Source organism: Bombina bombina, chromosome 9, assembly GCF_027579735.1.
Source record: "Bombina bombina isolate aBomBom1 chromosome 9, aBomBom1.pri, whole genome shotgun sequence".
NCBI classification, from domain to species: domain Eukaryota; kingdom Metazoa; phylum Chordata; class Amphibia; order Anura; family Bombinatoridae; genus Bombina; species Bombina bombina.
Window position 1 is genome coordinate 237,077,834 of NC_069507.1, and position 18,128 is coordinate 237,095,961.

Here is an 18,128-nt window from a genome sequence, read left to right on the forward strand (position 1 = left end):
CTTCATACAAAAAGGTGAATGACATTTCACAGATAGTAAATAAATAAGAAAATCTTACCAAAGGTTTATTACTTGGTACATCGTATATGTCTTCTGCTTCTTCCTCATCAGGGCTTTCATATTCAGGATCAGTGAAGTAATCCAGAGTTCCATGCCCGCTTGATTCAGAAATGATACTCTGTGGCATATAAATGAATTTATTATTTAACATACATAGCTGATGACCTAAGCACTCAAGACAAACCTGTACGTTTCACACAGCAATAAAGTGCTACATTATGTTGAATGCAGTTTATGGTAGCTCTTCATAATCTGCTGCTGTTTTGGGTGGAGTAAAAACAAATATATCTAGTATTGCAATCACATGATTTTGTTTTGTGTTACTGATTTTTTGTATTTATCAAAACCTCATGTAGCTACTTCACCTTTTGTTAAATTGCAGCATATTTTCAATATTGTAATAAAAAGGTTTAATTATGTGCCGCAAATTGTGTATAGTATATACACTTTCATTTTCTTCCCTTTTTTTAATAATTAAAATATTGTGAGATTTTAAATTCCCTGAAATTTCTAAAAAGTAATGGGTGCCACCATGTTTAAACCTAGGTTTCCCTTATCTAGTCTCGATGTTAAAGGGACTTTGATATTACTATATTTCACACAGGCATTGTTTGCACTTATTTACCTGTGCCTAATTGTTCTCAGGAAACAAGATTCAATAAGGGAAACAATATTTTCTTCCATATTGAAAAACTAATGTAATTATGAAAAAATACGCCTATCTATAATGCTCAGCCTAATCTTTCCTTTTGAAACATCATTATATCTAGCATTATATCCCTTTAAACATAAATCATGCTAATAATAGATTAAATATGGCTCTATATGTGTGATTTCAAACAAAGAGATCATTGTTGGTGGTTCTGTTTTTTGGAAAGTTTAATAAATACAGAAAATGGAATTGGTGGTAAGGAATTTCAAGAATGTCTGCAATATACATGAAGCTAAAACCTGAATTTGTAACAATTGGCTGTCTACATGCATAGTGATTTGTAAAGTTTGCATTCTTCATGTAATGTCCTAGATATTGTGCTAAAAAGATTTTATACACAGTTCCTATAACACATATAAAATGGCAGTAAATGTGCTACACATATTTTGCACTAAAAACATAATTTATGCTTACCTGATAAATTTATTTCTCTTGTAGTGTAGTCAGTCCACGGGTCATCCATTACTTATGGAATATATCTCTTCCTAACAGGAAGCTGCAAGAGGATCACCCAAAGCAGAGCTGCTATATAGCTCCTCCCCTCACATGTCATATTCAGTCATTCGACCAAAGCAGACGAGAAAGGAGAAACCATAGGGTGCAGTGGTGACTGGAGTTTAATTAAAATTTAGATCTGCCTTAAAGACAGGGCGGGCCGTGGACTGACTACACTACAAGAGAAATAAATTTATCAGGTAAGCATAAATTATGTTTTCTCTTGTTAAGTGTAGTCAGTCCACGGGTCATCCATTACTTATGGAATACCAAAGCTAAAGTACACGTATGAAGGGAGGGACAAGGCAGGAAGGAACCACTGCCTGAAGTACCTTTCTCCCAAAAATAGCCTCCGAAGAAGCAAAAGTGTCAAATTTGTAAAATTTTGAAAAAGTGTGAAGTGAAGACCAAGTTGCAGCCTTGCAAATCTGTTCAACAGAGGCCTCATTTTTAAAGGCCCAGGTGGAAGCCACAGCTCTAGTAGAATGAGCTGTAATCCTTTCAGGAGGCTGCTGTCCAGCAGTCTCATAGGCTAAACGTATTATGCTACGAAGCCAAAAAGAGAGAGAGGTAGCCGAAGCCTTTTGACCTCTTCTCTGTCCAGAGTAAACGACAAACAGGGAAGAAGTTTGACGAAAATCTTTAGTTGCCTGCAAATAGAACTTCAGGGCACGGACTACGTCCAGATTATGCAAAAGTCGTTCCTTCTTTGAAGAAGGGTTAGGACACAGTGATGGAACAACAATCTCTTGATTGATATTCCTGTTAGTAACTACCTTAGGTAAGAACCCAGGTTTAGTACGCAGAACTACCTTGTCTGAATGAAAAATCAGATAAGGAGAATCACAATGTAAGGCAGATAACTCAGAGACTCTTCGAGCCGAGGAAATAGCCATCAAAAACAGAACCTTCCAGGATAACAGCTTGATATCAATGGAATGAAGGGGTTCAAATGGAACGCCTTGAAGAACGTTAAGAACTAAGTTTAAGCTCCACGGCGGAGCAACAGTCTTAAACACAGGCTTAATCCTAGCTAAAGCCTGACAAAAAGCCTGAACGTCTGGAACTTCAGCCAGACGTTTGTGTAGAAGAATAGACAGAGCAGAAATCTGTCCCTTTAACGAACTAGCAGATAAGCCCTTTTGTAAACCCTCTTGTAGAAAGGACAATATCCTAGGAATCCTAACCTTACTCCATGAGTAACTCTTGGATTCGCACCAATATAAATATTTACGCCATATCTTATGGTAAATTTTTCTGGTAACAGGCTTCCTAGCCTGTATTAAGGTATCAATAACCGACTCCGAGATGCCACGCTTTGATAGAATCAAGCGTTCAATCTCCATGCAGTCAGCCTCAGAGAAATTAGATTTGGATGGTTGAAAGGACCCTGAATTAGAAGGTCCTGTCTCAGAGGCAGAGACCACGGTGGACAGGACGACATGTCCACTAGGTCTGCATACCAGGTCCTGCGTGGCCACGCAGGCGCTATCAGAATCACCGAAGCTCTCTCCTGTTTGATCTTGGCAATCAAACGAGGAAGCATCGGGAATGGTGGAAACACATAAGCCATGTTGAAGACCCAAGGGGCTGTCAGAGCATCTATCAGCACCGCTCCCGGGTTCCTGGACCTGGATCCGTAACAAGGAAGCTTGGCGTTCTGGCGAGACGCCATGAGATTCAGATCTGGTTTGCCCCAACGATGAATCAGTTGAGCAAAGACCTCCGGATGAAGTTCCCACTCCCCCGGATGAAAAGTCTGGCGACTTAGAAAATCCGCCTCCCAGTTCTCCACGCCTGGGATGTAAATCGCTGACAGGTGGCAAGAGTGAGACTCTGCCCAGCGAATTATCTTTGAGACTTCCAACATCGCTAGGGAACTTCTGGTTCCCCCTTGATGGTTGATGTAAGCCACAGTCGTGATGTTGTCCGACTGAAATCTGATGAACCTCAGAGTTGCTAACTGAGGCCAAGCTAGGAGAGCATTGAATATTGCTCTTAATTCCAGAATATTTATTGGGAGGAGTTTCTCCTCCTGAGTCCATAATCCCTGAGCCTTCAGGGAGTTCCAGACTGCGCCCCAGCCTAGAAGGCTGGCGTCTGTTGTTACAATCGTCCAATCTGGCCTGCGAAAGGTCATCCCCTTGGACAGATGTGGCCGAGAAAGCCACCATAGAAGAGAATCTCTGGTCTCTTGATCCAGATTTAGTAGGGGGGACAAATCTGAGTAATCCCCGTTCCACTGACTTAGCATGCACAATTGCAGCGGTCTGAGATGCAGGCGCGCAAATGGTACTATGTCCATTGCCGCTACCATTAAGCCGATTACTTCCATGCACTGAACTACTGACGGGTGTGGAATGGAATGAAGGACACGGCAAGCATTTAGAAGTTTTGATAACCTGGCCTCTGTCAGGTAAATTTTCATCTCTACAGAATCTATAAGAGTCCCTAGAAAGGGAACCCTTGTAAGTGGTAATAGAGAACTCTTTTCCACGTTCACCTTCCACCCATGCGACCTCAGAAATGCCAGAACTATCTCTGTATGAGACTTGGCAGTTTGAAAACTTGACGCTTGTATCAGAATGTCATCTAGGTACAGAGTCACCGCTATGCCTCGCGGTCTTAGTACCGCCAGAAGTGAGCCCAGAACTTTTGTAAAGATTCTTGGAGCCGTAGCTAATCCGAAGGGAAGAGCTACAAACTGGTAATGCCTGTCTAGGAAAGCAAATCTTAGGTACCGATAATGATCCTTGTGAATCGGTATGTGAAGGTAGGCATCCTTTAAGTCCACATTGGTCATGTACTGACCCTCTTGGATCATGGGAAGGATGGTTCGAATAGTTTCCATTTTGAATGATGGAACTCTTAGGAATTTGTTTAGGATTTTTAAGTCCAAGATTGGTCTGAAGGTTCCCTCTTTCTTGGGAACCACAAATAGATTTGAATAGAATCCTTGCCCGTGTTCCATCCGCGGAACTGGGTGGATCACCCCCATTAGTAAGAGGTCTTGTACACAGCGTAGAAACGCCTCTTTCTTTATTTGGTTTGCTGATAACCTTGAAAGATGAAATCTCCCTCGTGGAGGAGAAGTTTTGAAATCCAGGAGATATCCCTGAGATATGATCTCCAACGCCCAGGGATCCTGGACATCTCTTGCCCAAGCCTGGGCGAAGAGAGAAAGTCTGCCCCCCACTAGATCCGTTTCTGGATAGGGGGCCCTCTCTTCATGCTGTCTTAGGGGCAGCAGCAGGTTTCTTGGCCTGCTTGCCCTTGTTCCAGGACTGGTTAACTTTCCAGCCCTGCCTGTAACGAGCAACTGCTCCTTCCTGTTTTGGAGCGGAGGAAGTTGATGCTGCTCCTGCCTTGAAGTTACGAAAGGCACGAAAATTAGACTGTTTGGCCTTTGATTTGGCCCTGTCCTGAGGTAGAGCATGGCCCTTACCTCCCGTAATGTCAGCTATAATTTCTTTCAAGCCGGGCCCGAATAAGGTCTGCCCTTTGAAAGGAATATTAAGCAATTTAGATTTAGAAGTCACGTCAGCTGACCAGGATTTAAGCCATAGCGCTCTGCGCGCTTGGATGGCGAATCCGAAGTTCTTAGCCGTAAGTTTGGTTAAATGTACGACGGCATCAGAAACAAATGCGTTAGCTAGCTTAAGTGCTTTAAGCTTGTTCATAATTTCATCCAATGGAGCTGTGCGAATGGCCTCTTCCAGAGACTCAAACCAGAATGCCACCGCAGCAGTGACAGGCGCAATGCATGCAAGGGGCTGTAAGATAAAACCTTGTTGAACAAACATTTTCTTAAGGTAACCCTCTAATTTCTTATCCATTGGATCTGAAAAGGCACAACTATCCTCCACCGGGATAGTGGTACGCTTAGCTAAAGTAGAAACTGCTCCCTCCACCTATAGGAAACATTTTCCTAAATATGGGAGGAGGGGAAAAAGGCACACCAGGTCTATCCCACTCCTTGCTAATAATCTCTGTAAGCCTTTTAGGTATAGGAAACACGTCAGTACACACCGGTACCGCATAGTATCTATCCAACCTACATAATTTTTCTGGAATTGCAACCGTGTTACAATCATTCAGAGCCGCTAATACCTCCCCTAGCAATATGCGGAGGTTCTCAAGCTTAAATTTAAAATTAGAAATCTCTGAATCCAGTCTCCCTGGATCAGATCCGTCACCCACAGAATGAAGCTCTCCGTCTTCATGTTCTGCAAATTGTGACGCAGTATCTGACATGGCTCTCACCTCATCCGCGCGCTCTGTCCTTAACCCAGAGCTATCGCGCTTGCCTCTTAATTCTGGCAATTTAGATAATACTTCTGTCATAACAGTAGCCATGTCTTGCAAAGTGATTTGTAAGGGCCTCCCTGATGTACTTGGCGCCACAAAATCACGCACCTCCTGAGCGGGAGGCGAAGGTACTGACACGTGAGGAGAGTTAGTCGGCATAACTTCCCCCTCGTTGTCTGGTGATAATTTCTTTACATGTAAAGATTGACTTTTATTTAAAGTAACATCAATGCAATTAGTACACAAATTTCTATTGGGCTCCACATTGGCCTTTAAACATAGTGAACAAAGAGATTCATCTGTGTCAGACATGTTTAAACAGACTAGCAATGAGACTAGCAAGCTTGGAAATACTTTTCTGAATAAATTTACAAGCAATATAAAAAACGCTACTGTGCCTTTAAGAAGCACAAAAGCTGTCACAGTTGAAATAACAATGAACCAAAATAGTTATAGCAACCAATTTTTCACAGTAAATGTATTAAGTTAGCAAAGGATTGCACCCACCAGCAAATGGATGATTAACCCCTTAATACCCAAAAACGGATAACAATTTAATAATTAACGTTTCTTCTGTTATGTGTGATCAGTCCACGGGTCATCATTACTTCTGGGATATAACTCCTCCCCAACAGGAAATGCAAGAGGATTCACCCAGCAGAGCTGCATATAGCTCCTCCCCTCTACGTCAGTCCCAGTCATTCTCTTGCACCCAACGACTAGATAGGATGTGTGAGAGGACTATGGTGATTATACTTAGTTTTTATGACTTCAATCAAAAGTTTGTTATTTTACAATAGCACCGGAGCGTGTTATTACTTCTCTGGCAGAGTTTGAGGAAGAATCTACCAGAGTTTTTTACTATGATTTTAACCGGAGTAGTTAAGATCATATTGCTGTTCTCGGCCATCTGAGGGAGGTAAAAGCTTCAGATCAGGGGACAGCGGGCAGATGAATCTGCATTGAGGTATGTAGCAGTTTTTATTTTCTGAATGGAATTGATGAGAAAATCCTGCCATACCGTTATAATGACATGTATGTATACACTTCAGTATTCTGGGGATGGTATTTCACCGGAACTACTCTGTTAAAAGTCACTAATCTTTTTAATAAGTATTTATCATGTTAAACGTTTTTGCTGGAATGTAGAATCGTTTACATTTCTGAGGTACTGAGTGAATAAATATTTGGGCATTATTTTCCACTTGGCAGTTGTTTGGTGTTAATTATGACAGTTTCGTTTCTCTTCACTGCTGTGTGTGAGGGGGAGGGGCCGTTTTTGGCGCTCTTTGCTACGCATCAAAAAATTCCAGTCAGTTACTCTTATATTTCCTGCATGATCCGGTTCATCTCTGACAGATCTCAGGGGTCTTCAAACTTCTTTAGAGGGAGGTAGATTCTCTCAGCAGAGCTGTGAGAATTTTATATTGACTGTGAATAAAAACGTTGCTCTGTAATTTTTATGTCAAATTTAATTATTGTTATTTTTCTAATGGGAACAAACCTTTGCTAAAAGTTGTGTTGTTTAAAGTTTGATGCTATAACTATTTTTCAGTTCATTATTTCAACTGTCATTTAATCGTTTAGTACCTCTTTGAGGCACGGTACGTTTTTGCTAAAAAAGATTATAACCAAGTTGCAAGTTTATTGCTAGTGTGTTAAACATGTCTGACTCAGAGGAAGATATCTGTGTCATTTGTTCCAATGCCAAGGTGGAGCCCAATAGAAATTTATGTACTAACTGTATTGATGCTACTTTAAATAAAAGTCAATCTGTACAATTTGAACAAATTTCACCAAACAGCGAGGGGAGAGTTATGCCGACTAACTCGCCTCACGCGGCAGTACCTGCATCTCCCGCCCGGGAGGTGCGTGATATTATGGCGCCTAGTACATCTGGGCGGCCATTACAGATAACATTACAAGATATGGCTACTGTTATGACTGAAGTTTTGTCTAAATTACCAGAACTAAGAGGCAAGCGTGATCACTCTGGGGTGAGAACAGAGTGCGCTGACAATACTAGGGCCATGTCTGATACTGCGTCACAGCTTGCAGAGCATGAGGACGGAGAGCTTCATTCTGTAGGTGACGGTTCTGATCCAAACAGATTGGATTCAGATATTTCAAATTTTAAATTTAAATTGGAGAACCTCCGTGTATTACTAGGGGAGGTCTTAGCAGCTCTCAATGATTGTAACACCGTTGCAATACCAGAGAAACTGTGTAGGTTGGATAAATACTTTGCGGTACCGGCGAGTACTGACGTTTTTCCTATACCTAAGAGACTAACTGAAATTGTTACTAAGGAGTGGGATAGACCCGGTGTGCCGTTCTCACCCCCTCCAATATTTAGAAAGATGTTTCCAATAGACACCACCACTCGGGACTTATGGCAAACGGTCCCTAAGGTGGAGGGAGCAGTTTCTACTTTAGCTAAGCGTACCACTATCCCGGTGGAGGATAGCTGTGCTTTTTCAGATCCAATGGATAAAAAATTAGAGGGTTACCTTAAGAAAATGTTTGTTCAACAAGGTTTTATATTGCAACCCCTTGCATGTATCGCGCCGATTACGGCTGCGGCAGCATTTTGGATTGAGTCTCTGGAAGAGAACCTTAGTTCATCTACGCTAGACGACATTACGGACAGGCTTAGAGTCCTTAAACTAGCTAATTCATTCATTTCGGAGGCCGTAGTACATTTAACCAAACTTACGGCTAAGAACTCAGGATTCGCCATACAGGCACGTAGGGCGCTGTGGCTAAAATCCTGGTCAGCTGATGTTACTTCTAAGTCCAAATTACTTAATATACCTTTCAAGGGGCAGTCTTTATTTGGGCCCGGTTTGAAAGAAATTATCGCTGACATTACAGGAGGTAAGGGCCACGCCCTACCTCAAGACAAAGCCAAAGCTAAGGCTAGACAGTCTAATTTTCGTCCCTTTCGGAATTTCAAAACAGGAGCAGCATCAACCTCCACTGCACCAAAACAGGAGGGAGCTGTTGCTCGTTACAGGCAAGGCTGGAAGCCTAACCAGTCCTGGAACAAGAGCAAGCAGGCCAGGAAACCTGCTGCTGCCCCAAAGACAGCATGAACCGAGAGCCCCCGATCTGGGACCGGATCTAGTGGGGGGCAGACTTTCTCTCTTCGCCCAGGCCTGGGCAAGAGATGTTCAGGATCCCTGGGCGCTAGAGATCATATCTCAGGGATACCTTCTAGACTTCAAATTATCTCCCCCAAGAGGGAGATTTCATCTGTCAAGGTTGTCAACAAACCAGATAAAGAAAGAAGCGTTTCTACGCTGTGTACAAGATCTGTTATTAATGGGAGTGATCCATCCGGTTCCGCGGTCGGAACAAGGACAAGGGTTCTACTCAAACCTGTTTGTGGTTCCCAAAAAAGAGGGAACTTTCAGGCCAATCTTAGATTTAAAGATTCTAAACAAATTCCTAAGAGTTCCATCGTTCAAAATGGAAACTATTCGGACAATCTTACCCATGATCCAAAAGGGTCAGTACATGACCACAGTGGATTTAAAAGATGCTTACCTTCACATACCGATTCACAAAGATCATCACCGGTATCTAAGGTTTGCCTTCTTAGACAGGCACTACCAGTTTGTAGCTCTTCCATTCGGATTGGCTACGGCTCCAAGAATCTTCACAAAGGTTCTGGGTGCCCTTTTGGCGGTACTAAGACCGCGAGGGATTTCGGTAGCTCCGTACCTAGACGACATTCTAATACAAGCTTCAAGCTTTCAAACTGCCAAGTCTCATACAGAGTTAGTTCTGGCATTTCTAAGGTCGCATGGATGGAAAGTGAACGAAAAGAAGAGTTCTCTTTTTCCTCTCACAAGAGTTCCATTCTTGGGGACTCTTATAGATTCTGTAGAAATGAAGATTTACCTGACAGAAGACAGGTTAACAAAACTTCAAAATGCATGCCGTGTCCTTCATTCCATTCAACACCCGTCAGTAGCTCAATGCATGGAGGTGATCGGCTTAATGGTAGCGGCAATGGACATAGTACCTTTTGCACGCCTACACCTCAGACCGCTGCAATTGTGCATGCTAAGTCAGTGGAATGGGGATTACTCAGATTTGTCCCCTACTCTGAATCTGAATCAAGAGACCAGAAATTCTCTTCTATGGTGGCTTTATCGGCCACACCTGTCCAGGGGGATGCCATTCAGCAGGCCAGAATGGACAATTGTAACAACAGACGCCAGCCTACTAGGTTGGGGCGCTGTCTGGAATTCTCTGAAGGCTCAGGGACTATGGAATCAGGAGGAGAGTCTCCTTCCAATAAACATCCTGGAATTGAGAGCAGTTCTCAATGCCCTTCTGGCTTGGCCCCAATTAACAACTCGGGGGTTCATCAGGTTTCAGTCGGACAACATCACGACTGTAGCTTACATCAACCATCAGGGAGGGACAAGAAGCTCCCTAGCAATGATGGAAGTATCAAAGATAATTCGCTGGGCAGAGTCTCACTCTTGCCACCTATCAGCAATCCACATCCCGGGAGTGGAGAACTGGGAGGCGGATTTCTTGAGTCGCCAGACTTTTCATCCGGGGGAGTGGGAACTTCATCCGGAGGTCTTTGCCCAAATACTTCGACGTTGGGGCAAACCAGAGATAGATCTCATGGCGTCTCGCCAGAACGCCAAACTTCCTCTCTACGGGTCCAGATCCAGGGATCCGGGAGCGGTTCTGATAGATGCTTTGACAGCACCTTGGAACTTCGGGATGGCTTATGTGTTCCCACCCTTCCCGCTGCTTCCTCGATTGATTGCCAAAATCAAACAGGAGAGAGCATCAGTGATTCTAATAGCGCCTGCATGGCCACGCAGGACTTGGTATGCAGATCTAGTGGACATGTCATCCTGTCCGCCTTGGTCTCTACCTCTAAGACAGGACCTTCTGATACAGGGTCCATTCAAACATCAAAATCTAACTTCTCTGAAGCTGACTGCTTGGAAATTGAACGCTTGATTTTATCAAAACGTGGTTTTTCTGAGTCGGTTATTGATACCCTGATACAGGCTAGGAAGCCTGTTACCAGAAGGATTTACCATAAAATATGGCGTAAATACCTATACTGGTGCGAATCCAAAGGTTACTCTTGGAGTAAGGTTAGGATCGCTAGGATATTGTCCTTTCTACAAGAAGGTTTAGAAAAGGGTCTATCAGCTAGTTCATTAAAGGGACAGATTTCAGCTCTGTCCATCTTGTTACACAGGCGTCTGTCAGAAAATCCAGACGTCCAGGCCTTTTGTCAGGCTTTAGCTAGGATCAAGCCTGTGTTTAAAGCTGTTGCTCCGCCATGGAGTTTAAACTTAGTTCTTAACGTTTTACAGGGTGTTCCGTTTGAACCCCTTCATTCCATTGATATAAAATTGTTATCTTGGAAAGTTTTGTTTTTAATGGCTATTTCCTCGGCTCGAAGAGTCTCTGAGTTATCAGCCTTACATTGTGATTCTCCTTATCTGATTTTTCACTCAGACAAGGTAGTTCTGCGTACTAAACCTGGGTTCTTACCTAAGGTAGTCACTAACAGGAATATCAATCAAGAGATTGTTGTTCCATCCTTGTGTCCAAATCCTTCTTCAAAGAAGGAACGTCTTCTACACAATCTGGATGTAGTTCGTGCCCTCAAGTTCTACTTGCAGGCAACTAAAGATTTTCGCCAAACTTCTTCCCTGTTTGTCGTTTATTCTGGACAGAGGAGAGGTCAAAAAGCTTCTGCTACCTCTCTCTCTTTTTGGCTTCGTAGCATAATACGTTTAGCCTATGAGACTGCTGGACAGCAGCCTCCTGAAAGAATTACAGCTCACTCCACTAGAGCTGTGGCTTCCACTTGGGCCTTTAAGAATGAGGCCTCTGTTGAACAGATTTGCAAGGCTGCAACTTGGTCTTCGCTTCATACTTTTTCCAAATTTTACAAATTTGACACTTTTGCTTCTTCGGAGGCTATTTTTGGGAGAAAGGTTCTTCAGGCAGTGGTTCCTTCTGTATAATGAGCCTGCCTATCCCTCCCGTCATCCGTGTACTTTTGCTTTGGTATTGGTATCCCAGAAGTAATGATGACCCGTGGACTGATCACACATAACAGAAGAAAACATAATTTATGCTTACCTGATAAATTCCTTTCTTCTGTTGTGTGATCAGTCCACGGCCCGCCCTGTTTTAAGGCAGGTAAATATCTTTTAAATTATACTCCAGTCACCACTTCACCCTTGGTTACTCCTTTCTCGTTGATTCTTGGTCGAATGACTGGGACTGACGTAGAGGGGAGGAGCTATATGCAGCTCTGCTGGGTGAATCCTCTTGCATTTCCTGTTGGGGAGGAGTTATATCCCAGAAGTAATGATGACCCGTGGACTGATCACACAACAGAAGAAAGGAATTTATCAGGTAAGCATAAATTATGTTTTTTATCACAGTCAAAACACACTGTCACAGGTCTGCTGTGACTGATTACCTCCCTCAAAATGAATTTTGAAGACCCCTGAGCTCTCTAGAGACGATCTGGATCATGGAGGATGAAGTAGACAGATTGTGACTGAATTTTTACTGCGCAAAAAAGCGCTAAAATAGGCCCCTCCCACTCATATTACAACAGTGGGGAAGCTCAGATAACTGTTTCTATGCAGAAAACAAAGATGGCCATGTGGTAAAAATCATGCCCCAATAAGTTTTATCACCAAGTACCTCACAAAAAACGATTAACATGCCAGTAAACGTTTTAAACATACATTTGAAAAGTTATGAATTGTTATTAATAAGCCTGCTACCAGTCACTTTTACTGCAGTTAAGGCTCATACATTATTTCAGTATTAACAGTATTTTCAGAGTCAATTCCATTCCTTAGAAAAATACATTCAGTGTACACACACTCATCAGCCTAATACCAGTCGCTATCACTGCATTTAAGGCTGAACTTACGTTACATTGGTATCAGCAGTATTTTCTCAGTCAATTCCATTCCTCAGAAAAATAATTTACTGCACATACCTCATTTGCAGGGGGGCCCTGCATGCTATTCCCCTTCTCTGAAGTTACCTCACTCCTCAGATGAGAACAGCCAGTGGATCTTAGTTACGTCTGCTAAGATCATAGAAAACGCAGGCAGATTCTTCTTCTAATGCTGCCTGAGAACAAACAGCACACTCCGGTGCCATTTAAAATAACAAACTTTTGATTGTAGAAATAAACTAAGTTAAAAAAACACCACAGACCTCTCACAGCGACCTATCTTTAGTTAGGCTGCAAGAGAATGACTGAATATGACATGTGAGGGGAGGAGCTATATAGCAGCTCTGCTTGGGTGATCTCTTGCAGCTTCCTGTTAGGAAGAGATATATTCCATAAGTAATGGATGACCCGTGGACTGACTACACTTAACAAGAGAAAAGGTCAATTCAATTCTGTTGAAATTTCATTTGAAACAAACAGGAAGTATTTCCAGAGCTCTGGCAGTGAAGAACAAGCCTACACAGTACTAGTATGACCAATGCTTTATCTACAACAGGAAAGCCCCAAATAGAAAGTGTTCTCATTTAGATTGCACAAATAAATATGTGAGTACAATGACTTGAAAGAAAAAAAAATTGTTAATAATAATATGTTTTGGTAGGAGATAAGCACATAGTAAATATAAGGTCTTACCAGGGTGCCTGAGTCAGCAGGTGAAATTATATTGGGGTAGGAACATCCAGACGGTTGCACTGGGTCTGTGTTACACCTCGGTCTCTCTGTATTCTGCAAACATGTGTCCATTAAATAAACGGTTCAAAACAGATCACTTTGTTCTACACTTTATTCTACAAAAGGTATTAGACATTATACAGCAACACATTCTCCATTTGGGTAACTCACATAATAAAGATGTTTAAATCAAATATATTGTACAACTAGCAAACCACACTTTAGCTTTCATACCCTTGAAATATTAAAGATGTCTGCATTCAGCACTTTTTAAAGCTAGAGTATGAGTGGAGAAGTAATTACCGCTCCCGCTCGCACTCTGAATCTGTACGATTTCTGCTCTTTGCGTGTCTTTTTTTTGGGTAACTTAAGGGGTTTTAGGTTAGGGGGGTTAACTGGTTGGGGGTTTAGATGTTATAGGGTATTTTGTGATAGGGGTTGTGGTTGTTTAGGCGTTTATAGTGTAGTGGGGTAATTTGTGATGGGTGTTGTGGCAGTTTAGGGGTTAATAGTGTAGTGGGGTAGTTTGCTATGTGGGTGTGTGGTGGTTTAGAGGTTAATAAAGTAGTTTAGTGCAACTGTGTCCTCCGGCCAAATTCTTTATGTGACTGTTCAGGTCTTGTAAAAAGTTTGAGCGTTTAATGCAACTGCGTTTGAGCAATCACATTTAATTTCAACTTGTAATATGAGCGGACATTGTCATCCATAGAAAATATGGGGAGTATAAATTACAGCGAGTTTGTGTAAACAAATCTGCAGTAATTTAAACAGCACACCACTTGTAATATGGATTTGAGCGTAAAAAACACTGCAATCTCCGTTACACTCCTCACGCTAATGATAACGCTCCACTCGTAATCTTGCCCTTATTGGGCTATAAGTGACATGAAATTGAAAATTAAACATTCGTGATCGACATAAAATTTTAAAAAGCTTTCAATTGTACTTCTAATATCAAATTGACTTTGTTTACTTTGCATCCTTTGTTTAAGAGCATATGTAAGCATAGGTAAGGTGCCTGCATTTAGATAAGTATACAGCAGCTGTGCTTGCATATACATATAGTTCTCATAAACACATGCGAGCTCCTTAGCCTATCTAGTATGCTCTTCCTCAAGAGATAACAGAATTGAAACATTTTTAAAATAGCCTGCTCTATGTAAAACTTTTAAGTTTAGTTTTGGCTTTTGTGTTCTTTTAATATTTATTGTACCTTTTGCTGCCACGCTAGGGAATATATCTGTGCTTTCTAAGTAATAAATAATAATAATGCAAATAAACAGTGACTTACTATAGGTACGTAAATTCCAGAGGACGGGTTATTTGTAGGGTAGGAGTATCTATCCTGAAAAAGAAAGTAAACAAACAGGCTTTGGTTTTTCACTTATATGTTTATGGTATCCGGCCCTAATTGAATTAAACATCATTTTGCAGCTATAGAGCTAAAGCAGCGGCTAGAATAATGTCTACCGTTGCAGCGTTTTCCTGACACAATATTGCATGTGGCATTCTTAAGCATACAGTGATATTGCGGCATGCAAAGCTATTAGAGAGAACCATTTTACCTATATAATAGTTAAAGGTATGAGTATAGTTTTAATATATTTTACTGCATATTAACCTTTTATAAATAGCTTTAGATCGTCTTTCTCCTATTAAAGGGACACAGGGCTCAGTATGTTTATATTATTTATATTATATTAAAAAGAGCAGAATTAAGACATTATTTTTATCGGCATGAAGAAAAAAGTTCACAAACTGTTTAAACTAGCAGAAATTACATGCTTTGGTGCAACTGATACCTAGGTATGTATTGCTCACTGGCTAATAGACAGCTAACATGGAAAAAGTTGGTTGATTCAGCACAGGAGATACATTTTTCATAATAGAAAGCAATGTATGTATTTAATACAGTATGAAATGTTCTCTTTAATATGAAACATAAAAAAAATGTGAGTTCAATGCTGTTTTAAAAGGACATTAACACCTCTTGATTTTGTGTAAACATTTGCTTGCCCTACATTCCCTAGATCGACCAAAAAGCAAATTCTGTAACCTACATATACTGAAAATCAAATAGCTGGATTAGGTCATTTGCAGCATTTTGTATTTGTAGGTTCCAGATTTTGCTATTTGGCCTCTCTATGGATCATGGCACAAAGCACAAATTTACACAAAACAAAGAGGTATATAATGTCCCTTTAATGTTCCCACCTAATCCTGTAACAGATTTGACGACTTTATATTCTCTGCAGTAATGGTTTTTCACTGCCCTGTAAATTCATTGTACAGTAATATAACGCGAGAAAGAGTTCTATGTTGTCTGCCACCACATCTTACATAGGGAGCACCCAAAGTGTATTAAGACTTCACTCTGTGTAATTGGAAGTTGAGGTAGCAAATCTCAAGTGATTTACTTTAAAAAGTTATTCAAGCTTTTATTCTTGGGATAATTCTGAAATTATTGCGATACCCCTGGTTTAGAGTTTATGGGGTCGATCCAATAAAAATCGTCGCTCGCAAAAGCTGGCGACGCCAATATTTGCGCGGGTTTGGTATCCTATATACGGCGTAACCTAGAAGTTACACGCGCATATTTCTGCCGTCGCCCGTAGTTTTTTGGGCCATAGGCAAGTATACCAAACCCGCGCAGTTTGGTATCCAATATACAGCGTAAGGACTTACGTGGCGAAAATGGAGAAATTTTACTCCATTTTGACCTCGCCACAAAAAGCAGCCGTAAGAAGCCTTACGCTGACTATTGGAGCCCCATAACTCCCTAAACTGGCTGCTAAATAAACCTAACACCTAACGCATGCGCAATGTCTATCTAGCTGTCACCCGCGATCTGCTAAATAAAACCTAACACCTAACGCATGCACAATGTCTATCTCCCTGTCAACAGCGATCCCCCGCCGCAATCCCTAATAAAGTATTTAACCCCTAAACCACCACCATCTACATAAACTAACCCCCTACTGTGAGCCCCTAAAACCACCACCATCTAACTGATCTATCCCCTAATGTGAACCCCTAAAACCGCCACCATCTAACTGATCTATCCCCTAATGTGAACCCCTTACACCGCCGCCATCTATATTAAAATTATTAACCCCTAATTTAATCTACCTACCCGGCCGCCAGCTATATTATCTATATTAACCCTAAGTATATTATAGTTAATATAGTTATTACATTATATATATTAACTATATTAACCCTAATTATATTAGGGTTAATATAGTTACCATAGTATTTATATAAACTATATTAACTCTATCTAACCCTAACACCCCTAACTAAATTCATATTAAATAAATCTAATTCATATTATAAACTAAAATATTCCTATTTAAATCTAAATACTTACCTATAAAATAAACTCTAAGATAGCTACAATGTAATTAATAATTACATTGTAGCTATGTTAGGGTTTATATTTATTTTACATAAGGTGTGTATGGAAGTCGTTAGCTAAATATGTAGAAAAAAACTGGACCTTTGGGCAGGATAAATGAAAACATTTTTTTACAATTTATTTTCAGAATAAAAACATGATATTACCAAGATAAAATAAATCACAATTCCTAAGTGTTGCAACAATATATCGATCAATTCATAAAATTTCTAAAATTTGAATATACATTTGTTTCATACACCAATAAAAGGTTTATCTGCTCTTTCGTTTTCTATACTTTGTTCAGAGATATTAGATAGAATGTATTCTTTTACTTCTACACAATTAATAATATTTGCCTCTATTTTATATCTATATTTCATCAAATTTAAAATTACAAATATGTAGCAAAAACTAACAAGTTGTTAAAACAATTTAAATGCAAGACCGGTTATAAATGGTATCCCCACAATGGCTGTTTACTGATATTGGTTGTGATTTTGCGTGTCTAAAAAGTTAATCAAAACACTGGTAAGTGTAATTGTAGGTAAATTACTGAGGGCTATGTTCTTTATTCTTATATTTATGTTGTGATAAATTACGGTTTCACAGTTACCCCTTCGTATCCTCAGTGAGCTTAATTTGTGGAAATGAAATGTTCCAAACAGTTGAAACACTTAGGAATTGGGATTTATTTTATTTTGGTAATATGATGTTTTTATTCTGAAAATAAATTGTAAATTTTTTTTTCATTTATCCTGCCCAAAGGTCCAGTTTTTTTCTACATATTTAGCTAACGACTTCCATACACACCTTTATCCCTTTTGCAGATTAAGCGCCTAATCTCCATAACTTTTGCACTTTACACACCTTTCTATCTGGGAAGTAGGTAGTAGGCGAAGAAGGCAAGGGATATTAACTCTTAAGCGCTACTTTATTTAATCCTCTTTTTGCTATATATATATATATATATATATATATATATATATATATATATATATATATATATATATATATATATATATATATAGTATACATTAAAGATGCAATGTAGGTTCAGTTTAAAATATGTAGTTTACTTACTAGGGACTTTTATGTTGAATTAGTAAAAAAAAACAAAAAACATAATACTAAATACAAGTTATTACCCCCCCCCCCCGCTGGATTAACATTAAAAGAATCAAATTATATTGCATAATGTATCAGTGTGTTGCTTGAGTATAAATCAGACTAGTACTGAGGGTTTTATACCTGAAGATTGGGCGACACTTGGAATCTTGACACTAATTCATCATCAGGAGTCTAATGAAAACAAAAATACAGTTATTTCACTATTTATATCATCAGAGAAATTGTGTAGCTCAAATCAGTATTTGGAGAAAGACCTCAACAACAGAGCATTGATTTCTGATTTCATTTTTGTTTGGGTAAAAATGATATTAAAA

The 18,128-nt window shown here is 40.2% G+C and overlaps 1 protein-coding gene across 2 annotated transcripts in view; it reads right to left on the reverse strand.

Moving 5' to 3' along the window:
• Nucleotides 1-18,128, reverse strand: part of PLEKHS1 (pleckstrin homology domain containing S1) — a 59,350-nt gene that overhangs the window by 20,578 nt on the left and 20,644 nt on the right. For both annotated transcript variants that reach the window (XM_053692699.1, XM_053692698.1), the window contains exons 8-11: nt 17,935-17,985; nt 14,578-14,631; nt 13,248-13,340; nt 59-178 (exon numbers count right to left, since the gene is read on the reverse strand). In XM_053692699.1, the coding sequence (XP_053548674.1) occupies nt 59-178; nt 13,248-13,340; nt 14,578-14,631; nt 17,935-17,985 (318 nt within the window). The remainder of the gene's footprint in view (nt 1-58; nt 179-13,247; nt 13,341-14,577; nt 14,632-17,934; nt 17,986-18,128) is intronic.